The sequence below is a fragment of the Pleurodeles waltl genome, chromosome 7, assembly GCF_031143425.1.
Source record: "Pleurodeles waltl isolate 20211129_DDA chromosome 7, aPleWal1.hap1.20221129, whole genome shotgun sequence".
Lineage (NCBI taxonomy): Eukaryota > Metazoa > Chordata > Amphibia > Caudata > Salamandridae > Pleurodeles > Pleurodeles waltl.
The window spans coordinates 71,136,267-71,162,322 of NC_090446.1; the positions used below are offsets into that span (position 1 = coordinate 71,136,267).

The following is a 26,056-nucleotide window of genomic DNA, read 5'->3' on the forward strand; positions in this document are numbered from 1 at the left end:
AGATGCGGAAAAGGAAGGAGGGAGGGGGGAGGGGCGTGACATGCACTCTTTGAGAGATCATGTAGAAATAGACAAGAAAAGTACGTGAAGATGCATGCAGCCAGTGGAAGGATGGCGACAGCTGCCCAGAAACTGTGTTTGGTCCAAGCTCCTGAGAACAGCCGAACATCATGAAGAAGAAAGAGGAAGTGAAACATGATGATGTTGTCCTCATGCTGCTGACCAGTGATATGCTTGAAAATGGGAGTGACCGCTCAGCCAACGAGTGTTAAGTAATGGGTGGGCTGTAAGCTCCTTTTAAGTTTTTTTTTTTATTACAAGAGATTTCACAAGCACAGCGCAAGCGCCATGCAGGCAAAACCTAAAAAAATATTACTTTTTTGTCTGCAGCAGATCCTCAATTATGTCCTCTACTGCAGTGGTTCCCAACCTTTTGACTTCTGTGGACCCCCACTTTATCATTACTGGGACCTGGGGACCCCCACTGTATCATTATTTGAATTCGGGGACCCCCCAATAAGTCATTACTGAAAGCTGGGGACCTAATCTATTAATATTATTTAATTTTCTAAGCAGTCGCGGACCCCCTGAGGAGGCTTCGCGGACCCCCAGGGGTCCCCGGACCACAGGTTGGGAACCACTGCTCTACTGTTTTTGTCTCTACTTTGACCTCCGCTTCCTCCCTATGGAGAGAAACCTATTGCTGCTTTGAGGCCACCATATCCTGCTGGGCCTGAAGTATATTGCATCCATTCCAAATATTAGTGCTGGATAAAATATAGCTAAAGGACCTTAAAATACCCTCTCGATTTCCTAAACATTAAAGGCAGAAATCACTTTCTGCTTTTTCCACATGTAGCTTTTTACGCTCTAATAATGTATGCTTGATAAACCCTGAAGGAACCTCAAATGAAAGAGTTAGTAATCTGACTGCCTTTTCAAAAGCCCTTTCTGCCACCAAATCATAATCATTGCCTTGGCTCTCTGAAACAACTTTATTATGACCATTTGCCCAATCCAAAATGGCAACTGTCCCCTTCATATGTGACCACATGACCTCTCAGTGACACAGCCTTTGCCTGCATTCTTTTCTGTTTAGCAAACACCAAGTGTGAGGGAATCCTAACATGACCTAATACTGGTGAACCTACAACTACCTGTCAAACATGAGCTGTCACTGAAATCCTCTGTGCCTGTGTGACACAGCCTTGTGCCCTGCAGCATCTACTCGTAATGAAAATAAATTATCTATATCTCACCAAACCAGTTACAACAATGCGGCATCTCACTTGCAAGGCATCTGAAACAACTAAGATTACATCAGATTATCTAATATCTGGTATTTTACCTCATTTCACCTCCAACTATCATTCTGCCAAGGCGAATGAATGAATCTTCCATGCAGAAACATTTTTTCTTGCAAAAACACAATTCCCCATTCATTCATGTTTAATCCATCTACACTAAAATGCTCCTAAACCCCCTACACCCAGAAAATAAATGAAAAATACGATTTATCTCTTGTGAAGCCTAAAAAAACAGAGGTTGAATCTCAAGGAGGGTAGAGTGGACGGGTTTCTGTTTGCTGCTAAGAAGTTGCGTTTGCTGCTAAATGTTTGCACAATTAATGAGTCAAGCTCATATACTACTGAGAGCCTCTGTCTTGGCATAAAATGTACCTTTTCATTCCATTGGTACACTGGAATGAGCCTGCACAAATGGGGAGGCCAAGCGTTTCCCATAAAGGGAATGGCCTTTAGATGAAGGTTGACTGACAAGGTGAAAGCTGGGGCAAACATCTGCACTCATTGATGAGCAATCGGGGTATGACAGGTTGTTCACAGTCCTTATAACTTCACGAGCTCTGTTTTGCTGTATTTGAAATTAATCAAGCCTGTAGGTTCATTTAAGGACACCTTAATTTGGCCAGGTGCAGAACACAAATAGCAAGTCAGGAGCCTGCAAAGGTTCACCTTGTAATGGGGAGTTGGTCAGTAAGCTTCCAGAGTGCAAGGTTCCTGACCGAGATCATGTGGCTAAAGTTTTCTTTCCCTTACAGTTCCCCCCCCCAAAAAAAAATGTGAGCTCCTGGGGGCTCCTGTTAATAGAAGGTAGTGGCCCTACTATCAAAGATATTTTCAGACAGTAGAGCCTACTGACAAAGGTAACTTTACATGTGAGTAAATCAACACATGTAAATTTACTCTTACATTTTGTAGTAACTTTGCTAGTCTAGGCTGGTCACCACTTTCAAGTGGAAAGTTACTGCAACGTGTAAATGTACATCTTCCCACCCCCTGAACCAGTGGGTGGAGTTTAAAAACCATCAAATCCGACAGTAAATTCAATACTAGTAGTAACTTTATGGTCGGATTTTATGTTCCACACACGTGGCAGAGACCTATTGAACTGAGGTGGAGAAAGCCTTATGGTAAGCTTTAGGGACATTTATGTAAGTTTATTCAAGCTCACAAAAAAAGCAAGATATTTATTTTAAATATTAATGTAAATTATTTTTTATATATTTATTTTAAATGGAGAACAAGTTAAAAATGTCACAACACAACTTTTAATCGTGAATTACTTATTTGATAATATAGGTATATGAAATTAAATTTAAATTATTTTGAAAAAGCTTTGGTAAAAATACTCACCGAAAGTAAAATGTTTATATTTATCTATTATTTCTTAAAAGGTATTAAACTTTATGAGTAGAATTAATTTCAATAAATGTATTTGTTAAGAACATTATAGTTGTATTTAAATTAAAAAAGGTTTATAAAATATTGTATAACTAAATGATATCTATTTTTTATTAATATTTCATTGTTTGACATTAAATTCAAAGTTTTTTTTTTTTTTTTAATGTCTAAGTATATTAATTGCTCTTACCTTCATTTCCTACGGGGTTGTATTTTAAGGCCCTGCCGACATTATATTTTATTGGAGGGAATTGCAGTACTCGTGGTTGGCCATGTGTGGTACTGGAGATATTCCACTTCTGAGCTGGTCTACATTTAATATTGTTTAGGGTCCTTTTTGGTTGTAGTAAATACAGAAGTGCAGTTTGTGAATAGCAGTGGGCTGACTTTTGTGTAAACCTCTCCCAAGCACTTCCTTAACCCTGCCTAACACTTCCATAAACTCCTCCCATTTAGTGGTAAGTTTTTGCCATTTTCCAGCCAATTCTCCTGTGCTTCCCACATTTTCTACTGACACGTAGATGTACATTGAGGAGATCTTGCTGTTGAGGTGGAGAACTCCACACAGAAAAGACAGGAGAAGCGATGGTACAGACCACCACATGTAGGTTGGTGACTAGCATTTTGCAGTACATGAGTAGTACTATCGTAATACTACTATATGTTTTACAAATTACAAATTATGAATAAGACCCAATGTGGCTTTCCTGCATCTCCTGTCCTCTTGCTCTTGAATGCTTTTGAACTAATAGTCCTCGGATGATGGACCAGTATTAGGTTTTGCCATACAGAAGACCCTGGTTTTCTAATGCAGGAATAATTTAAGTATATTCAGGTTAAACAAAGGGCACACATATAATAAATATACTGATAGCATACTTAATAAGATATAAGCATATTCATTATAGAGTCACAATAGGAGTAGACTAAAAAAGTTGAAAGTGACACTGTGGTCTAAATAAAAAACAAATAAACAACATACCTGTGGGTTAGGGCCAACAATTACTGTAGTGTCTGCCTATTGTTTGATGGCTCTACTGTCTTTCAGATTCTTTATTGCATGGACCAGGTATGTCATCCTGGATTTGTCAAAGCAAAATCAAATATGGTTGGTGTACGCTCCCAGGCCAGTTTGCAATGTCAGGCAGAGAAATGAAGTCAGAGTCAGATCATATCTCAGATACAGACTAAGGTCTTTCAACTTATTATAACCCATCATAGCACCGCAGCCATATGTCTGGATACTGTTGAGTTGGTGGCAGATTCTGACCAGAGAGCATTGTTCCTTGCCACCAACAGAGCACATAAGAAACTGCACAGCATGCTTACTGGCCAGGGAGGTTTCTTTCTGTGTTCACTTCGATCACAGCAGCAGTATGTTGCATTGATAGCATCAAATAACAAAACCTGTTAGCCTAGGGGCATCAGAGAAATTTATGAATTTAATTAGTCCACATTCTCCACAAGTGTGTAGTAGCTCAAATGACATAATCAGCATCTGCAGAGATATGTTCAGAGCAAATCTAGGCAACGTCAAAGACCGTTCATATGAAAATAAATTAACAAAGATCTCATCCCAGTCTGTGGGGGCAAACCTGCTAGATCTGGAATTTCCAGGTCCTTTATGGGAGGTTTACCTCTATTCCAGGAACTTTAACACAGATATTTACCACTGGCTTGAACCAGGTGGTAAATATCTGAGAGGCTGCCAGTGCGAGTGGAGGTGGGGACAGCTGTTGGGGGCTGAAGCTGTTTGGGAGTCTCTGGGAGAGCATTGTTTGCTCCCCCCTCGGTGAAAGAGGGAGCAGGCTAATACCGGACTGGGCTAAATGGGTGGGTTTAGTAGGTCGGGATCCACACCATGTAAAATAGGTGTTCTGTGTTCAGACCCAATAATTGTTGATCCAGACAACGTGTAGTTCCTAGGAGCAGCATCACCACTGGGCATACTGGTCGAGCCAACTCGTAATGAGGGCCTAAGTGGAGAGAAAGGGAGAACTGCTAGTTTGTTGAGTAATAATTCCAGTTGGTTCATACTTATTGGTTTTACCATTCTTGATTACGCAAATATGATCTTGGTGAATTAAGACTGTGCACAGATCTCTCTGGAAATAGACATACACAAGTTGACTGTCACCCCATCCTCACACCATAGAAATCTTTGGCAAAAATAGGTAATGCCAAGTCTTTTCCTACGCTGGATTTAAGGGCACCATATTCACAGGTTGAGCTAATGCCAAACTGCAGACATTTGATTTCTATTGGAACACCTGATGTAATATTCAAGATTCCTGTCAGCAGTCTTTCAGAAGGTAATGCATAATTTATCAAATGTTATGATGTCAGTTTGTGCTGGAATGGTGGAAGGGTTGATAATACAGCAAGAATGGAATGATGGACGAGCTGATAGTGGAGAAGGGCTGATAATGGAGCAAGAGTGGTTACCAACAGAAGCAGAACACGGGACTTCCAAAAAGTGATATAAGTTGAGCAACTTGTTGTTGATGGATGGCTTAGGTAAGATATGGTTGCAGAGGCAACTCAAGACTTTTATAAAGTCATCAGAGAGGCAATACTAATATTATACTTGCTAGTAGTAACTAAAGAAAGGGAAAGTTGTTACTTTTTTATAACTCCTGTATGGGGAAGAAGTGTGCTGTGTTCTTATTCTTGTGTTTGCAACCATGGACAGATATAATGAATATTTTGTATCATTCAGTCCTTGCCTGAGAACAGGTCCATTATGACCAGAAGCAAGAATAATTTACTTTTCTATTGACATTGGCTGATCAATTCTCCCCTCAATTCAAATGGTCCATTTCCTCTGTGTTGAGTATTCGTTTATCGGCTCCCATGAGAAACCTTTGTTTTTTTTAACCTTGTGGCTTCAGATGCACTTCATTTACTCGGAATCATGACAAGGGTCCTCCCCAGGTCTACCACATGCATTGCGATCTGGCAACCTCCAGTGCCACAGAGATAATTTCAGACGCAAGACAGTGCCTCGCAACAGGTTGTTGCCAGGTAGACTTTGTGCAGGGTCCATCTCTGAAGATTTATCTCCCAAAGGGAGCTCACAGGCCTTCCAAAGGTTTTTTGCTAGTTTTGATTTGATGATTTGACTGAGACTCCCTTTTCCCTCCCAACAACCCTGATGCTGTTTGCTCTACTTCTTGCAGTCATGAAAGGCACCCACCGCATCCCGCTTACAGTCACAGTAGACATCGCCCCGTTGGCTAAGATGTTGCTTGTTGCCATCCTGGCCAATGGAACTTTGATGACTGACACAGCAGATTTTCATGTGCAGAAGTGCTTCAAAAACAAGGTAAGAGCTGGAAAATAATAGCAAGGGAAAAACGTTTAGATCACTCTCTCTTATCTTCTGTCTGTAGTCTCTTCCTCTATCTCTTTGTCTGTCTTTTTCATTTCCCCTCCAGCTCTACTTTTAGCACATTTGCCACTGAATCTTTCTTCTTCTACTTTTGTGAATCTATGCTTTGCTCTTACTTCATCATCAGATTTTTATCAGGGCCAGATCCTTAAACCATACTGACCACAATACAATGTTTACATTATTAAAGTTAAATTATATTTATAATCACTGTTAAAGAACAATACAGAACCATACACACATTTCTTTCACACTGAGTGCATTCTTAGGATCTCTATTAGTGGCCATATTGACATAGATGATGCCACCACAATTACTTGATGTAAAGGGCTAAATATACAGATCTGAACACAGTCACCCGCTGAATCAGATGTCTCTCACAGCACAGTGCACTGCCCCACCATTGTTTGTTCTTTCCGGCAGTTTGTCCTCCTGGCCAGAGGACCCGAATCACAAGCCCAACATGAGGTGATGTACATGTTTTCAGTGATAGCTTCCTCGAACTGAACCCCAGACTCTGCCAGAGAAGAGTAGATGCCAAAGTGAGCTGAGACATCCTAAGTGAAAGTTGCTACTGCCCACCCATGCATGGGAAGGCTGACAATTGATGATAGCTCTAAACAAAGTGCAGAGCAAATGTTTTTCACCAGCATCCCTCAACAAGCAGCCAACAATGTCCCAATGAACACGGTTAAAAAACTTCTATGTGCCACTGTATTGCTTTGTAAAAAATAAATAAATGCTGAGCTGGGGAAAAACATGGAACCTCTCAGTAGTTATTTTTAACAGAAGTGCATCAGCCCTACCAGCAAATTCTCAATCAGGACAGGGATTCCGCCAGGTCACATCCAGCTATACGTGGAGACCAGGGACTCCACTGACCTGACAGGATGGCTGGCCAACTTCCATTCATTAAATAACTCTGTATATATACTGTGTCCTAATCTTTCCTTTAAGGTCACCTTTGTCCTGATTCCAATAGCCCCACACCAACCATAAAGTCAGTGCTTAATTTGGACCGGTGGTTGTAGGTGGGGCACAATGGTGCTCATTTTTGGGGACCGATGCTTGTTTTTCCCCAATGGACTTTGTTCCAGAGCAAGAGAGGGAAAGCACAAAAGGGAGGAAGAGGAAGAGAAAAATGGAAAAACAGTGAAAAAGAAAGAAAGCAATGATTAAAGCGAAACAACCAGAATGAGATGAAGAGGCAGGGAATGTTTGGGGGTGGATTAAAGTGGTACAAGGTGGACTCAAGACTGCGTGGCCTTGGTGCTCGACTCCTTCTCCTTGGATAGTGCCAGCCATGAGCTTCTGAGCAGAGATTTAGGCTTTGCACTTATTATTTTACAAATTAAGCATTGGATAAAGAAATGTATCCAGTGATCCCACAGAGTGGGAGGCGTATTGGGTGTATTTGGATGGAAACTCATAGAAATACTTTTATAGCAATACTGCTTTTAGGTCATGGTTCCTAGGAAACCAGATTTCTGTGTTTAAAGTGCCTTGTATAGATGTTTGAAGCCTTTTTGTCCATGAATCTCGTGGTAGCAGGTAGATTCTATTGTTCTGAACAGACCTTAACTTCTATTGGGTGTTATTTGATTGTGACATACTGTGTGTAAGTTTCTACCCCATAACCACCTCCTAAATTAACACTTACCCAAGTGAGCCAAGAACAGAATCAGAGCCTCTTGGCACTTTTGAGCTAGCAGTGTAGTAACTGTTCTCCTAGGAAATGCTAAGTAATCACAGACTGCCCAAAGACCCAGAGTAAAGAACTTGTTTTGATGCCCTCATTGTGATAGGTTTGACCAAGCTTGGGGTCTGTGCCCACTGTGTCTTTGAAACTAAGTTATAACAGGCTAACGAGTCTTAATAAAACTGATACCGGTCATGGGCTGCTTGTGTTCCCGTTGAGGAAGGACCTGGCCTGCAGTTAGGGCTGGACTGTTCCCATTGGAGAGGAGTCAATGCTGATTTGCATATGGCTGTGTCCGAGCTGAGGAGGCGCAGTGGGAGAAAGACAATGGGCTGGAGTGTGGCCCGGGCGACTGCCTCTGGCTGAGATAAAGTCAGCCACTCCATCCATCACCTTGTGGTTGCAGTTACCAGTTATCCCTGGCGTTCTTTCTCTCCTCTTCCCTTGGGATCGAACCAGAAATTTATCAAGTCTTTGACATTGTGCAACCATAATATCGTAGCAAATACACCTACTACCAACACATCAACAAGGGAGGCACGTATAGATAAATATATGTTGACTGTACTTAAATGCACTTATGCGTACTGTGATGACATGTGTATCATTAAGGTACGTAGATGTGGAGTCAAGAATAGTAAATGTATTCCTACCTTTATTCACATATCTTCTGAATATTTTGGTTGCTGATACTATGGTGAAGGAAATGTTAAAGTCAATATTTTGACATAAAGTCCTGTATTTAAGCAATACTTGCTTGTTTTCTGCCTGTCTTTCACTCTCCTTTACCCACTCGATGTACAAATCAAACTTTAGCCCCCCCAATCTGACACCTTTCCCCTCTCTTCTTCGCCACTGATCTGGCCCTTCCCCTAACCTACATTTTATGTCTATTTCCTTTTCTGCCTCGTCCTTTCTAATTCTTTCCTTCTCTGTTTCTGTGTTTTCTCACAATGCTACTTTCTATTCCTCTGCTCTTTTTATATCATCCCTACAATGTGAGCTAGGTTACTTATATACTCATTTTCAAATTATATTTATTCTCTTTCCTTTTTCCCTCAATCCTGATGCTAATCTCTGTCTGTTCCTGCCCTGTCTTCCAACTCGACCTAAGTGAAGGTGTCTGTCTTGAACTTCTGCTTTCCCTCTCTGTCCACACTTACCCAACACCCTTCCTGTTTCAGGCACACCTGGATTTCTTAACCCCTGAAGTTCTCCCAGGAGAGGTGGTCAGCCTTCAGCTGCAGGCAGCACCCGCATCATTGTGTGGTATCCGCATTGTAGATGAGCGCGTCACATCTATGCGGCCGGAGGCGGAGCTTAGCGCGGACAGTGTGAGTCATGATGGACCCCTTTCTATTTGCAGGACTTACCACTTAGAGTTACAAGCTGAGAAAAGTGCCCACCCCCCTTGAGTTTCCTATTAGAACATCAAGATTTATACAACCACCTACCAAAGCATTTTTTTCAATATATTGACCATCACAATATTATGAATGTAAATATAGAGTTTTCTAATCCTTAAATGTATACATGTTTACCTTTACAATATATATCCTTAAGGTAGGTGGCATTAATAACAGTAAATCTCTACTCACACTGTGTATGGAGTTGACACCTTTCCCAAAGAAAAATACCAGCCATCTGTTGATATTTTAAGGTTCTACAAAGGCCCGGCCATGATACTTACTTTGATTTTTATATCAAATATTCTCTAAACATTTTTAAAATGGCGTGCTTGTTGTTGTTTACTTTAACTATCAGTCAGGGGACATTAAGGCAGATGTAGAACGCTTTTATCAGTGTTTTCTTCTACATTTACCTTTTAAACTATGTACTGATATGAGAAAAAAATATTGTCATTAGGTGATATTCCTAATATTTGTAATGGCAGGCACATTTAAATACCAGTCACGCGAATATAGAACCAACCACGTGAGAACGCCAGCTGAATATAATTGCCTTCATGATATATTGGTTGCCAGGGTGAGATATGAGTCAGCTCACATAATGGGATGCCCTCAAAAGAGTCATTTGTGAGTTGAACATTCACAGCCTTTTTTGAACGTTCAACCCTACCCCACTTCCAGGTGTATCGGTTGTTTGCTTCCTCGAACCCAGTGGGATACCCCTTTCCGGTGGAAGAGATGGACCCCCCTTGCCAGAGACCACCTTTCTGGGAGCAGTCACTTCCGGAACAGACCGACACCTCAAGCCACAGGATCCAGAAACGCTTGGCTCATTGGGGAGCACAGACCGATGACCAAATTGACGTCTTCAGCCTCTTAAGGGTACATTTGTTTTACTAATTTTATCCAGTGCATAATCAAACTATTTCAACTTGACAATCCAAAGAAAAGTCTTTAGACGCTACAATATAAATTAGATTTTATGTTTGAACTTGAATATCTGAGAAATTAGCCCTCCCTGCTGGCAGCACTTTACTGCGTGTTATGTGATCGATTTGTAGGCTGCAGAGCAGGGGGTCCCAACCTGTGGTCTGGGGACCCCTAACGGTCCACAAAGCCACCTGAGGAGGTCCGTGGCTGCTTAGAAAACTAAATATTATTGACAGATTAGTAAAGTGTGTATATAAATAAAGTGGCTAAGTGTACAATTGAACATTTTAAAATGTATTGTAAATTTCAAGGAATTTGACATTGGAGGCTATAAATTAAATCTATCCTCAGATTGGTTCGTGGGAGCAGTGCAGGTGCATCAAACAGAATGTAGCATGGACGATGTGTGGCTTCAGTTACATTTAGAAAAGCTCCAACCTTCCTATTAAAACTATTATTATTTTTTTTAATTTATATTTATTTGCAAATTAAATAAAAAGTTTCAGCATTTGTGTATGTGTTTGATGAATGTTTGTTTCTGTATTTTTTTGTGTATTGTTTTGCGCTTCAAATCATTGACAATGTTTTGCCCGGGGTCCCTGACTTCCAGTAATGACTAAGTGGGCGGTCCCCAGATCCCAGTAATGATTCAGTGGGGGTCCCTGGGTTCCAGTAATGATAATGTGGGGGTCCACAGAATCAAACAGCTTGGGAGCCACTGCAGTAGAGTGATAGCGTTTCTTCAGTTCCTTCTCTCGACTTTAAATAACTTCGGTGTGTGATGACCGCCCTTTAGCTGGCATATCACAATGAGACGAGCTCCCTCTAGTGACCAGAATGGAAACACTCTAAAGTCACTTTAGAGGTCGAAAACGTAAATTAGTGAGCGACTCCCGCTCTCTAGTGACTGTCGAGAGGTATCATTGCGCGAAGAGAACTCATGATGTGGATTTTATTATATCAGTTGAAAATTAGCAGACTTGATATGTCTGTACAAGTATGTTTAGTTGCGTTGTTCCTTTAAAAGCTGTTATATTTTATATCAAATAACGTACATTTTCATTTTGATAACTGAGTTTATATTTATGCTACTCTACACCAGGACATGCTTTTTTCTTTGAGGCCTGACTCAACCGATGTCTAGGAAAGATGCTAGCAGCGTCACTTTTCCTAAGCAGAACCACCTGCGATGGGACAGCCTAGTACCCTGCGATAGGATATTGATTTAATATCATCCCTTCCTGAGCGTGGGAGAGGATACCTGTTTATCGGTGGTTCTTGCTAGTGGCTGGTGGATATAGTGGTTTGTGATGAGGTCAATGAAGACTCTGTTTACAGAATCTGAATTCAAATAATAAGTCACTGAAGATTCCAATGCCTTCTTTATTGGACCTAAGTATCCCCCCTTCCACTCTATGACATCTCCCCTTGGCCCACGTCACACCCATCCTCCACTACTCCTCTATTGTAGCTCTTATGTTGGTGTTTGCGAAGATACGTGGACATACCTGCCAAGTTTTCAGTTTGCTTATGTGTGACATTCCCAAGTGTGTAGTGCCTTTATGTGTGACATTCCAAGCCTTATGTGTGCACTTTATTGTGAGGGAAATAGGACAGGTGTGTCCATGTCAAGAGATCGTTTTTAGAGATGACACTCATTTCTCATGTGTGACGGTTCTTGAAGCTTGAATTGAACCAGGGGCACGTTACATGATAATCAGATTCATCTTTAGCAGGAGTAAGTTAGATGGTTTGCTCAGAATCACAGACTGTTGAGCCGAGGCCGGGATTCAAGACCTCTTCTACAGTTCTAATGTAGACCGTTCTGGTCCATAGGCCATATCTCGTCCCGCCTCCACCTTCTCCCTGTAGAATTATCCAATTAGGTCTCCCTTTTATCAGTTTATGCCAAGTTTTTGTCATATATTTAGAAGTTTTGTTTAAAGGTTGGACATCCAGATCTGATTGATACCATGGTTTGAGCAGGGGGTGCTTATGTGCATTAATTAGGCGGGTGAGTGGTATTGTGTTTAGGTTTTCAAATCTCTGTAGTTAGCTTGGCTATGATATGAGTTTCTGTGATAATGGGGTATTTCCCGTAATAGAACGAGAATCCATAACCTCCCGTTGTACACCAGTGCCACCTTGTGGCCTATGATAAATAGTACTGTGAGTTTATATTTTATGAGGCACAGCAAAGTGAGAAACTGGAGCTAGATGGTTTCATCCTACTTCAGGACATGGTTCTTTTGCGAGACAATCTCAGGCATTGCAGTAATGCAGGAAAATTATGAAAAAATTGTTATTTTACCGCAAGATGTGTGGCACTTGCCATGGCTATGTGGATACTGACTGTCGTGGATGCCCCCTTTCCAGTCCTACTACTGAATACTCTCTGCCACTGTGTCTGAAAGTAAGGCCCCCGATTTACTAAAGTCAAGATTTAGATACAAGTCATGCAACAAAGCGCTGCAAAGAAAGTTGCCTTGCTGTGTTGCATGAAAGGGATGATGCAGAACAGCACTGCATCTACTAACATGTGGCGCAGTTCTCTCTAACTGCACGGGCTCACTTTTGACTACCAAGCACCAACACAGACACTCATGCACCATAGGGAAAGAGTGTCTGCTTTGTGGGAAGCACAAGTACAAAAACTATGCTTTAAAGCATTTCCCACTTAGTATATTTTCTGTACAATGCAACAATCATGCAAACTGGGAAAAGCGAAGAGAAATGAAAATACTTGCTTTGAGGAGGACCAGGAGTTTGGTGCAAACACCTGTATACAATCCTTTGTAGGAAGGGATTTGTGTCAAAACCCACGGGTGATTGCACCCATTGATGCAAAGGTTCACACGGCAGTGCCTTGCACAGCTTTGTGTTACTTTGGGCGACAATCCAACACAAAATGAAGATTTGAATTGGATTGTAAATCCCACAGCTCTTTGCGTCGGGGTTGTGTTAAAAAAAGTAATGCAACATGATGCCTAAGTGTTTACTTTGCAATCACGCAACATAGTGAAGGGGTGTGTAGGATAGTGCAGCACAAATGGCAGTGCAGATGAACTTTTGCTTGCACAATACATTTTTGTCCCAAAAGTTGACTCATGTGCTGCACCAAAGCCCCTTTGCACTGCAGGCCTCATCAGTAATTTACGCAAAGGGTGCAAAATGGTAGAGTAACAGCACAACTTATCTTTGCAGGAAAAATTAGAAACAGTAGTGGAAAACTGCTGTAAGCAAGGTGCAAGAGCAACATCTCATTCTCTTGGTATGTGTATGGTGTGTAATGGCTGCACAATGACACATCATATGTGGCTTACCCTTGAGCGGCGTCTTTGTGGTGAAATTTATACTCTAGGTTTTATCTCTTGCAAGAACATCTTTTTTAGCACAGCTAATGATATGAGCTAATGACATAATCAATGCATTACTCTAAACCTGGCTTTGAGCATTTGTTTTTACATTTGAGTAAGGCAACAATGAAGATTTGAATGCAGCGCTTTGTTGTGTGACTGTAAATCTGGAATTTGGGGACATATATAAGAGCCCCTAGTGCCTACTTGCGCCACATTAGCTTAATTTTTATGATGCTAATGTGGCCCAACGAGCCCAAAATCCCAATGCCATATTTACAAAGTGGCGCCATATTTACAAAGTAGTGCAATGCATGCATTGCTCCATTTTGTAACCCTTTGTGCTACATTATGCCTGCGACAGGCATAATGTTGCATAGGGGGCATTCGCCTGATTTCTTTGCGTCATTTTTTACAGCACTTTTAACGTCTGTTCAGAGCAGACATTAAAAGAAGGCTTCCGTTGATCACAATGGGCCTCAATGGGCTTTGTAGGATTAGGGTCATCATTTTTTACACTAATTCTGCGAAGCTCCGGACTAGCGTCAGAAATTATTATGCTAGTCCCCAAACTACTGCAATGGTGCACCGTATTTTAAATACGGCGCACACACGATGGCGTTAGGGGGTCGCTAAGTGGTGCAAGAAAAGTGGTGCTGCACTGTGTGCAGCGCCACTTTTCTTAAATATGCCCTTTCTAATCATATGACAATGACTCTACTATGCACTATTACCTCTTTACATACTCAGACTTTCCTGAGCCTTCCCTCCAATGTATCCCCTTCTCAGTCACAGCACCTTCAGGCTACATTTTAAGCCAGATACTTGTAATTAGAGGAGGCAAGGCAATTGTTCATGGTTATCCAAAGGTAAAATTCAAAACTAAACACAACATACTCTGCCTACACAGGTTATACATTAAAATATTTCCTAAAAACTTCCAATTTAGACCAGTCTTTAAAGCAAAACATGTGTCACTTTGGGGAAGTTTTACACTTCGTTTATTGTGTTGGCAGTGCTTTGTTTTTCAGTTTCTTTAGCTTTCTCTTCTTTCTAGATCTGGCTTTAGAACTTTAGGTGTCTGATAGGCTCATGTAAATAATATGCACAGTACTCCTTTTCTCTATTCGTACAACTGCGGAAAAATAATCCTACCCAGACATGTGCACTTTGTAGCCACTCATTGCACAGATGACCCAGTAAAGTGATGTATATACAAGTAGTATGCAGGGCTGTTTCTGTGGGATTGTGACAAATCACTCTGTCTCTGCATAATTGCCTTCTCACCGTGACTGTGGTAATAGGATTTATACCAAAAGGGGGAAGTGAGAAGTAATGCCAGGGTCTGCACCTTCCCAGAGCCTGACTATGGAAAACAAGAGGAGGAAACCCCTTATATGACTTATCCACCCCTCTCCTGCTCCACTCTGAGGACGGTGCTTAAAGGGACTCTCACCCACTGGGGTTCCCAATGGCATGCTTCATCATTAGGTCCTCAACTAGACACCTAGTAAGTATGGACAGCCTCAACAAGGTTAAAAATTGGTGGAGACGCACACAGGGGAACTACTTGTAGTGCCTCTCCTTCACGCATCTGGAAGAAAGCAACTAGCCCGGGAGGCGCTGGTGTGATGGCTGAAACATGTTGACCAAGGGATACTGAGGATACTAGTTTCCTCTTTGAGTGTTGACACCTATTTCTAACCTTGTCAGTGTGCCCCTAACAGTAAACTAAACCTTTGGGACACCTTAGACAACTTTTAAGATCCCCATTACAATCAAAGAGCTCCTTTGGATTCCAAGGACGAGCCCGTCCGGATATACAAGGCATCGAGACAGCGTCTCTGCGATGAAGCATGCCACGGGGAACCCCAGTGGGTGAGAGTCCTTTTAAACTTCTTAGGGAGTTCCCCCTGGAGAGGTGCAAGCAAATGATAGATAGATCATATGCGAGGTTAACCCCTGTTGTTTTCGATATGTGAAGCGAGGCTGTCATGATCAGTGCTGTGAATGGCAGTTGTGAGTTATTGTGATGTATGTTGTAGTGAGTGGCTGTAATGATCAACACTGTGCGTGACTGTGGTAAGCGGCTGCGAAGAGCAGTGCTGTGAGTGGAGGTGTGAGTGGCTGTGGTGAGCTAGGGTGAAAGTGACTGGTGGGAATGCTGCAGTGAGTGGCTAGTGATGCATGCTGGAAAGTAATGATCATGAGTATCTTTCCTTGCTTCCTCATAACTTTCTGTCTCTACTTGCTGCTGCCACTGATCCCTTTCTTTGCCATATTTTCAGACACAGATTTGGGAACTAGGGAGAAGTCATGGCAACTCATACAATTAGTTTTATTTTTCTCTATCAAATACAGCTTATGGGGTTGAAAGTCATTACAAACTGTGCAATCAAGAAACCACAAGACTGCAGTGGGATGTATCCTCCGGTTATGGCTGGAATTGGTGTCGGTGAAAAGGGTAAGAGCATCCTATGGTAAAGAACTGCTCCAGAGATCTGAGGCCTCCATTGTGACTCACTCAGGGAGCTAGAGGCTACCTTCTAAGTGTGGGAAATGTGACCTGTCTCTGGATCATTACAGATGTGGAGTCAAATTCCTGTCCCCTTAGGCTATTGCTGACAGACAGGGATGAGCAACTTTCTCACTATGGTGGGGCACTGAGTAATTACATGCACATAGGGAATACAAATCTTAATGCTGTTGGGGCACTGGGCCACTGTTTGTACATAGGTAAGAGTGATCTTAACACCATGCAGAACATGGCACCAATTCTTGCACATAGGTAAGCGTGACCCTAACGCCCTGGGGGTGTTGAACACTGCATCTGCTCAGAGATGTGTGACCTTCACACCATGGAATATTTGCCTCTAGCTTGAATAAAGGAAAGAGCAACCTTAATAATATTAGGATTTGGGGGCATTGCTGATAAAGAGGGAAGATGGTGATGACACCGAAGGGGGGTGCAGAGCTTGACAACATCAAGGCCTGACCAAGGGCAGAAAATGTGCAGAAACAGTGCTTGGTTATTGTGTCTGTGGTGGAAGAGGTGAAGGATCTGGGCAGAGAGATAAGTAACAGTATCCGTGAAACCAGGATGTCATTGGTTAATGTTGTCTCCTAACCTGCCTTGAAGAGCATTGCCTCAGAGCCATGCCAAAGAGCATCATCAAACTGTGCTTGGGACTCCTCATTTCCTTTAGTGGCTAGGAAATCATGCACCAGAAATGTCCTTTTCATCTTTGTGCCTGTGCTGTCAATAAAGCCCAAACTGGCAGTGGTGTTTACAAAAGTGTGTGGGCTTCTTGATGGGTAGTCCTCTTTTGCTGTCCATTGCACCCTAATTCCCTCTGTCACTCATTTCTGTTTATAGGAGGAGTTCTAAATTTTCCTGACTATGGTCCTGTTGTTGACGTACTCCACGAGGAGCAACCAGATGACTTTTATCCGAATAGTCCCAAAAACATAGCAGAGAAGAAGAATGTGCGCAGAGACTTCCAGGAGACATGGTTTTGGGATCTGCTCCAGTTGAAGTATGTTTCTCCACCCATTAACAGCTGCAGTAAAAAAAAGTTTGCAAAAAGTTGATTTCCCTCTTCTCAATTAACGTGTCTGTTTTTAATAAACAGTAATATAATAAACAGCAAATTAAAATTCGGCTTTTGCCATGACATTTGTTAGTGGAGGATACAGGTATGTAATCAGAATGACATTATGATTACGATGCGGAGCTTAAAAACACTGAAGTTCACTAGTTGTGTCTTTCAGTGCTTCCATAACTTCCCTAACACGTTGCTGATGACCCCACAAATGTTGTCACCGATGACATCATAAATGACATTATCAATGACATTTCCGCTTACTTAATATGTGTACTTCTTATTCGCATTAACCGGATCAAAGAAGGCACTCTACACCCCTATACTGCTGAATCAACTTGGCCCAAGCTCTTGCCTCACCCTTTAGACTATTGGAGCAAGGACTGACTGACAACTGAGAAATAAGTTTCTGAGGACAGCGCCAACATCCGCAGTGATGAGCAAACTGTGAGCAGATGACCAGGCCCTGTGCCTAACACCACTACCTCTAGAGGTCACTGACTGTGCCTTCTGGTTATGCATATGGACTCTGGGTGCTGGGCCTGGCCTTGCACATTGTGTCTACACTCAGCATTCCTACTCCTAACATCCACTAGAAATGGATTTTTACTAGACCCAAGTAGTGCTTAATTTCTAAAAGGGGGTCATTACGAGTTTGGTGGTCAGAAACATCCGACCACCAAACTCCCAATGAGGCTACCGCCACTGTGCTGGCGGTCTCCCCACTGGTCCCATTACAACTTTCCCACTGGACTTACCCTAGTGGGAATGGTGGGGCAGCATTATTCCCGGCTCATAATTGAGCCAGAGGTAATGCTGCCACATGGAGTGTGCACTAGCAGACAGTGAGCATTTCAAGGGTGCTGTGCAGGGTGGCCACTGCACTGCCCATGCCGTGCCATCGACATGGGCAGTGCAGGGGCCACAGGGACTGGTGGAGAACAAGGTTGTAATCACCAGGGCGTGTGACTTCAGCGCTGCCCTGGCTGATCTCAATCAAGACCACCGTCATCCCATCGGGATCAGAGATCCTGGTGGAGACGGCGGTCCCCTGGCTGTCAGACTTCCAGGGTCGTAATGTCAGACCACCACCGTGAGTCTGCCAGTCTTGAGACCCCAAGACTCATAATCAGGCCCTAAGTGCCAGGGCCCTTCTCAGAAGGCAACTGCAATCTCCACCACTCATTGCCTGTGCCAGCGCTGCCAGTGACAGTACCTACATGATACTTAACCATTGCACTTCTACAGGTGTGATAATTCAGACTATTTCAGGCCACACAAAGCTACAATTATGACCAATACTATTAATTTTCTATCTGAATTGACTTAATAAACATGGTTGTTGTGCTCATCTCAAAAGTAAACAGACAGTGCCACCATGTGGTGGACTGACACTAGAGCCAATGCTGACAATTAAGTGCCAGTGCCAAGTAATGGAAACCACTGGCTCAAATTAAGAACTGGACACAAGAGGAGTCTGGGAGCAAGCCCAGGCTTGGGCTCTTGCCCTGGAAAAAACCTTCTACTTTTGGCTGATTCAATTGAGGTGTGAGTGTAAGCCAAGCACTCAGTGGCAGTAATCACTCCCCCTTCACCACAGTTGACTTTATTCTTGCTGTGGCTACGCCCATTGGGTTCTCGGCAAAGTCCTCGGATTTCTACCACAGCCTGTGGTTTGTGCCTTTGCTCCAAGAGCACCTTAATGTTACCGATGTCATCTATGACCTCATTATTTTGGTTATGAGCAGTGTATTTGAGGGATGTCATTAAGGGCCAGATTTAAAAGGACTTTGCGCCCCTTGGCACCACATTCATGGCAAACTTTTTGCAGCAAATGTGATGCCAACTGGCCACTACCATTGCACCATGTTTACAAGGTGGCTCAAACTAGGTTTGCGCCACCTTGTAATCCCTTTGCACCACATGATGCATAATATATGCATGATGTATGCAAAGAGGGCATTCCTTCGTTTATGGGTCGCTAAACATGGCGCAATGGAATCTACAAGATTCCAATGTGCCAGTTCTAGTATCATTTTGAATGCCTGCTTAAAGCAGGCGTTAAAATGAGGCTCCCATTGATTTTTACACTTTTAGGCATATTTGGGACTAAATCTCTTGAGTTAAAAAATAATGTTATTGGTGATGCGCCTGCATTGTTATTTAGTTAGCATTTGTTTTATTGACGACATTGTGCATACGTTTCTTTGTATGATGGTGAAGTTTCAGCCTAGATTATTGTTTCTCATATAGCATTCTTTCTGATTGTAGTTTCTCTTTTTAATTCTTGTGTTTCTCATTACATCCTTTTCTACTTTTCTAAGTATGTCTATTGATGTGTGTGTGTGTGTGTGTGTGTGTGGATTATCATACCACCATAACTGGTGGGTTTCCTGTCTTCTACAATTTCAATACTTAGGCATTATTCACTAACTTAGAACACTTGTTGAGTCTCCAATCACTTGGTGATTGTGTGCTCCATTTGATAATGCTCTTTAAAGAGGGGAACTCTAGGACTTATCTGTGAAAAGAGGAGAAAACTCAAAGAGGACTGGCAGAAGGGAGTAGGTAACAACACTGAATCATTCCTTAACCAACAAGCATTGGTAAATGCATAAGGTTTTGCCTATGCGATTAATAATAAGCTATTTTTTGTTGTAAGTTGCAGCTTGGTAAGTAGCTGTGCAATATAATTTACTGAAACTTTGTTAAAGTGCCATGACTTGTTTATTGACAAAAAGACAATATAGTGTGCTGTTACTAGTTCTATCATACAATGGGGGGAGCTGTTATGGGTGGGATATAAGCATTGAGCGCTCTGCAAGGGCTGGATGTAAAGGACGAAAGATCTGCAAATGAGGACACCTTTTAACAGATCCGGTCATTTGAAGAGCGCTTTTCTCCATTTGTTTTATTGTCTTTTAGTTGTTATTCTTTGTTAGTGTGCTTTTTTATTTAATTTGAAAGGGAATTTTTACAAATGGCGGAATAAAGGACGTTAATAAAAGGCAGCAAATGTTGGCTACAGAGAGTACTTGGCACCGTACAAAGTCTTAAGCATTTGTTGTGCACCCCAAAGTTGTAAACAATGATTAAAGGTATTAGAAGCTGGAAGGCTCTTCTGTGAACACAGATCTCATTGCATAGTTAATCAGTCTGTGAAGTCTAGAGCCGCCTTTAAGCTTTTGCAGCTGTAGGAGATATGTGAGGTAGTTAGGAGTCGGGAGGCCCCAAAAATTAAGAAATAAGATTTCTCACAAGCACATTACAAATGAGTGCTGAGAAGTTAAGGTTTGAATGAATAAAATGTTGGTCAAACCAAAGCACGCTTTCGGTGCGTGCAGCCAGGCGACAATTAGTTATAAAGGAGACGGCTTTACGAAAAAATAAAAACGAAGCCCTATGGTGTGGGCGGCGTTGACCACGTCACAGCACTTTTTTTGTTTACTTTAAGCCATGTTGCGCAGCAGTCTGTGCCGCTGTGTATTATGCCTTAAAACAGCGGAGGTTGGTTACAAACAATCCTCTCTTCGGGGGAGAGGACCTGTTGTTATGTCCAGAGCTTCCCACTGTGAACTGGGGAGCCAGGCTCTAGCCCTGGCGTACGCTCAGCATCAGTGCTTAATTTGTGCTTGTTGTTTCCGCTGCTGAGCACCAGCACTTACTTGTGAGGGCCGGGGCTTATTCTTCTACCTCAAGCATTTGCTGCGAGCAAAAGACACATATGGGAAAGATGGAAGGAGGAAAAACTAAAAAGCGTCATAAAGGGAGAAAGTAGAAAGTTGTAGGATCAGCTGAAGGGGCAGGGGTGGCCGTAGATGGATTGAAGAGGCTCGAGATGGCTTCAGGATTACGCTGCCTCAGTATTTAGTGCTGGCAGATTTAATTACAGCAGCCTCGCGTTTAAGAGAAGGGCTATGAGCACCGGCACCCCGGCACCTCTTTATTTACAAATTAAGCACTGCTCAGCATCCTGTGATTCTGGACATATCACTTAATCACTATCACTATCACTATCATTAACATTTATAAAGCGCGCTACTCACCCGTGCGGGTCTCAAGGCGCTAGGGGGGAAAGGGGGGGTTATCGCTGCTCGAACAGCCAAGTCTTTAGGAGTCTCCGGAAAGCGGAGTGGTCCTGGGTGGTCCTGAGGCTGGTGGGGAGGGAGTTCCAGGTCTTGGCCGCCAGGAAGGAGAAAGATCTCCCACCCGCCGTGGAGCGGCGGGTGCGAGGGACGGCAGCAAGTGCGAGGCCAGCGGAGCGGAGGGGGCGGGTGGGGACGTAGAAGCTGAGGCGTCTGTTGAGGTATTCCGGTCCCTTGTTGTGGAGGGCTTTGTGTGCGTGGGTGAGAAGACGGAAGGTGATCCTTTTGCTGACTGGGAGCCAATGCAGGTGTCTCAGGTGTGCGGAGATGTGGCTGTTGCGGGGTACGTCGAGGATGAGGCGGGCCGAGGCGTTTTGGATGCGTTGCAGGCGGTTTTGGAGTTTGGCGGTGGTCCCGGCGTAGAGGGTGTTGCCGTAGTCCAGGCGACTCGTGACAAGGGCGTGGGTCACGGTTTTTCTGGTGTCGGCGGGGATCCAGCGGAAGATCTTGCGGAGCATGCGGAGAGTGAGGAAGCAGGCGGAGGACACGGCGTTGACTTGCTTGGTCATGGTGAGAAGAGGGTCCAAGATGAAGCCGAGGTTGCGGGCGTGGTCTGCGGGGGTCGGTGCGGTGCCGAGGGCCGTGGGCCACCAGGAGTCGTCCCAGGCGGACGGGGTGTTGCCGAGGATGAGGACTTCCGTTTTTTCAGAGTTCAGCTTTAGGCGGCTGAGCCTCATCCAATCTGCGACGTCCTTCATACCCTCTTGTAGGTTGGTCTTGGCGCTGGCGGGGTCCTTGGTGAGGGAGAGTACAAGTTGGGTGTCGTCGGCGTAGGAGGTGATGATGATGTCGTGCTTGCGTACGATGTCGGCGAGGGGGCTCATGTAGACATTGAAGAGTGTCGGGCTGAGCGATGAGCCTTGAGGTACGCCGCAGATGATCTTGGTGGATTCTGAGCGAAACGGAGGGAGTTAAACTCTTTGGGAGCGGTTAGCGAGGAAGGAGGCGATCCAGTCCAGGGCCTGGCCTTGGATCCCGGTGGAGCGTAGGCGGGTGATTAGGGTGCGGTGACAGACGGTGTAAAAGGCAGCCAAGAGGTCGAGGAGAATGAGGGCGACTGTTTCACCGTTGTCCATCAGGGTTCTGATGTCGTCTGTGACTGAGATGAGGGCGGTTTCCGTGCTGTGGTTGGTTCGGAATCCGGTTTGTGAAGGGTCGAGCAGGTTGTTGTCTTCCAGGAAGGTGGTCACTCCGTGGCTAAAATTCAAAAGTAAATGTGTCCTTATTTAATTGGTGGCTGGTGCTCATTTAAAGCGCTTCAACAGCTGTTGGTCACAGGTCTCAATGGCATGCCTATTGGGTCGTTTTCGCGGTGCACATCTTTTGGTCCGACCCTTGTGCGCATATTATTTTCTGAATTCTCCAGCTGGTCAGGTGTAATATAGCCGGACAGTGTGAGAACAGGGCAGCGGGGTCATGTAAACATAAACAAAACCCTGTGACCTCGACTGTCAATCAATCTGTGGGCCAATGGTGCCCCACATGCATGTATGCTGCTGGGACAATGATGGGAGGCGCCTGGGCAAATTATCACCACTCTATGCATTACAGAGGCTCTGCCTGATACACGAGGAAGGACCATTGAGCTTGAAAAACTCTTGGAGACTGCCTGCAGTCAGTCGGATGTTCATATGAGCTCATTTGTTAAAGTAACCTTTATAAGGCGCACATAGGTCTCATGGTATCATCAGAAATGTCACGTGACACGGACTATAGTTGCTTATGAATATGTGCACTTTGTGTCTGCCTGTACATCTCTCTGCCCCTCAGCTGAAGGAAGGATCCTGTTGCCGGGGTAACCATCACTGGTACATGTGCAGGAACCATTGAGCACACAAATGTGCAGATCGCCAGGACATTTTTGGAAACAGTTAGATGTGTGACATGTCAATGAAAACAATTAAGTATTTGAGGTGACTATAACAACAGTACTGCGTATTGCTTGATTGTGATGCCTGTTCTTATCTCCACCAATAATGATTTCTCTCCTGCCCCATCACCGTACAGAGCCCTGCTCAGTGCCCTGACGTTCGGCCTGTACTGTCTGCAATAATACCTTACTTAAATGGTGTCTGTTCAGAGTAGCGCCTCCAATGCTTGTTCAGTGCAGTGATTCCACAGATGCTTGCTCGGTTTGCAGACTCTAGCAGTGCCGGGTCCAGGACCCCAATCCCCCGGTGCCACTCAGTTTCCTGGGTGCACTGTTGTTCTAATTGTGCCTCTTTCACCACATGCCTGTATGGCTCCTGCTAGGTGTACCTGGGTAATTTGTTTGTTCTTATGTCTGAGCCAAGAGTTGTGCCCTGGTCCCTGTGTGTTCAGATCTGCACAGGTATGTATTTGTTGTAGTAGTAAATGCCAGAAAAACATGGGGAATGCCTACTATTAGAGGTAAATGTTTTTGGAGGAGTAAGAAGGGGTTAAGAGAATCTTAGGGATGGGTTTAGGGGAGGAGATTCACATACTCACAAAAGAGCAAGCCACTTGCTATTCACAAACTGCACTTCTACAGTTACAATAGCCAAAAAGAATGAAAAACAGTCATAAATGGACTCCAGTTCAGACCTGGAGTAAGGCCAGTACCAAAAGCCCAAATATTTGTATTGCAGTACACTCCCACCTAAATAAAATGGAGGTAGGGACTTAAAATACAACTTCACATGAACTAATGCCATTTTCAGTTAATTTATTTTGAACATTTTAAATAAACAATGTAATGTAATTTTAAATTATATATGTCAAATACAATTATGAGCTTCTTATTAAAGACAGTACCCATTTTTAACTTTTTCTAACTTTAATTATTAAAAATAATTAATTAAGGTTTAATGAATTCCCTACACATCTTTAAATAATGGTTCCTACATAACACATAAATATAAATATAAAACTTGAGTTGGGAATTTTAATTTAAATCTCAAGAAAATAATTTGAATTTAATATAATATATTAAAATAATTAAATATGTAAAATGAGTATTCTAATGTTGTAGCAATTTTATTTTGTTCTAAATTTAAATGAATATTTTGAATTAATGTACATTAATATTTAACATAAAAATAGTATTCCTTTTCTTTAAAGTTGAATAACATTTTATACATTTACCATAATAAGATCTCTACCCTGGTGGTGGTGACCTCCCCGTACGTGTGAAAAGGTATCAGTAGTAACTTTTATACTCATTAAGTATACTTTACAACTAAATTTAGGAGGTGGGAACATGCAAGTCTCCACTTTTTAATCATTTTCAACATGAAAAAGGTGAATACTCAGTAGTAAAGTCACTCAAAAGAGTAAAATAAATTGTACACATATATATATATATTTACCAATGTGAATAGCCACTGGTGTATCGTCCCCCTTATTTTGTAGACTATCATTGGAGTGATATAATGAACCCCCATTTGATGATCTGTCTGAGTTTTGGAACACAGATGCATTTTTACGTCTGGCTTGCTAGAGCAGCCGTCCAGATAGACTTTAAAATAGACATCGAGTGAGCATTAGCTCTGCACAGAGGTGTTTTACTCACACCTCATGATATTGGCTATTTGGTGTATAATTCAGCCTTCCATTAAGTACTTTCTTCACAATGCATGAGGGATTATTTTACATCTGAAACGTACCCTCAATCTTCACACTGTTTGTTCCAATCCATGCTTTATCTTTAAGCAAATTCTATACAGAACACAATCTTTTTTTCTACTTTTTTCCCAGGATTAGAAATGCCAATTGGACAGATGTTAATGTTATAAACAGCATTTAGACTTGCAACACATTTATACAGCATTTATTGTGTCTGTTTATATGTGTTGGCACATTAAAGCCCGATCAATTGACTTTGTCAATGCGTTTTGTAGATGTTATTGTACTTGAAATGCCCATTGCTTTTTTGGTGATTCACATAACTACCCATCACAGCTTTGCTGCTCCATCCCAGTCTTGGGCAGACACTACAACCTGTAATGTTTTATGGATCACACCCCATGTTTTAAATCCTCCTACTACAACATTTGTATTTCTGTACAGTGTCCTCTGTTTGTCCTTGAAATTAAGCATATGCGATATTATTAAAAATGTAAATAAGTAAAAAAATTATCTTTCCATACCATAGATTATTTTCTGAAATTTCAAAGACAATTTAAGAAGGACTTGAGAAACCAAATTGGTTCTGCTGTAATATTTAAATTTGATCACTTATTGCTTATGATGCATGCTCACCAACTTAATTCTTGACTATCACTTTTACTGTCTAAATTAATGGGCGTGAACATTACACTGAAAAGATGATTTGGCTGCAGATGGCATCACTGAGGAGTCTAACAGATAGCAGTTCCAGAGAACAGCATGCACCTTCACTTGTGAATGTTATTAACATTTGATTAAACACTTTCTTTGCTTTCAGAATTGACCATGGGAGTACCTACCATCTTGCAAATGCACTGTTGCATTTTATGTTGGTATTTGTTTAAGAAAATTATTCCTCTGAGCTGTGGTGAAATGTGTTTTATAATCTCCTGAGGTGTTCTTGTGTTGATTTAATCCCCTTTCTCTTTTCGTTCCCTCTTTCTTACCATCAACCTTTCCCCTTCTCTGATGATGGAAGGTACTTGCTTTCCTTGGGGACTAGATAGAATGTGTGAGTTGGTATAGCTGGACATTCTTAGATAAAGTTATGACAGTACAAATCCTGAAAATGTGCCTCCTATTCACTTTAGAATGATAACGTAGATATTTGTCATTGTGAAAGTTGTGCAGTGGGACATTTAGTTCTGGTTGCTGTAGCAATTTTAAGGGGGGGCAATTCCCTTGGAATGTGATG

At 42.6% G+C, this 26,056-nt stretch overlaps 1 protein-coding gene across 1 annotated transcript in view; it reads left to right on the forward strand.

Annotated features, from left to right (window-relative positions):
• Positions 1-26,056, forward strand: part of LOC138303656 (alpha-2-macroglobulin-like protein 1) — a 182,941-nt gene that overhangs the window by 92,158 nt on the left and 64,727 nt on the right. Inside the window, exons 14-18 of the mRNA XM_069242960.1 lie at positions 5,882-6,027; positions 8,977-9,126; positions 9,883-10,083; positions 15,849-15,951; positions 16,864-17,023. Coding sequence (XP_069099061.1) covers positions 5,882-6,027; positions 8,977-9,126; positions 9,883-10,083; positions 15,849-15,951; positions 16,864-17,023 — 760 coding nt within the window. The remainder of the gene's footprint in view (positions 1-5,881; positions 6,028-8,976; positions 9,127-9,882; positions 10,084-15,848; positions 15,952-16,863; positions 17,024-26,056) is intronic.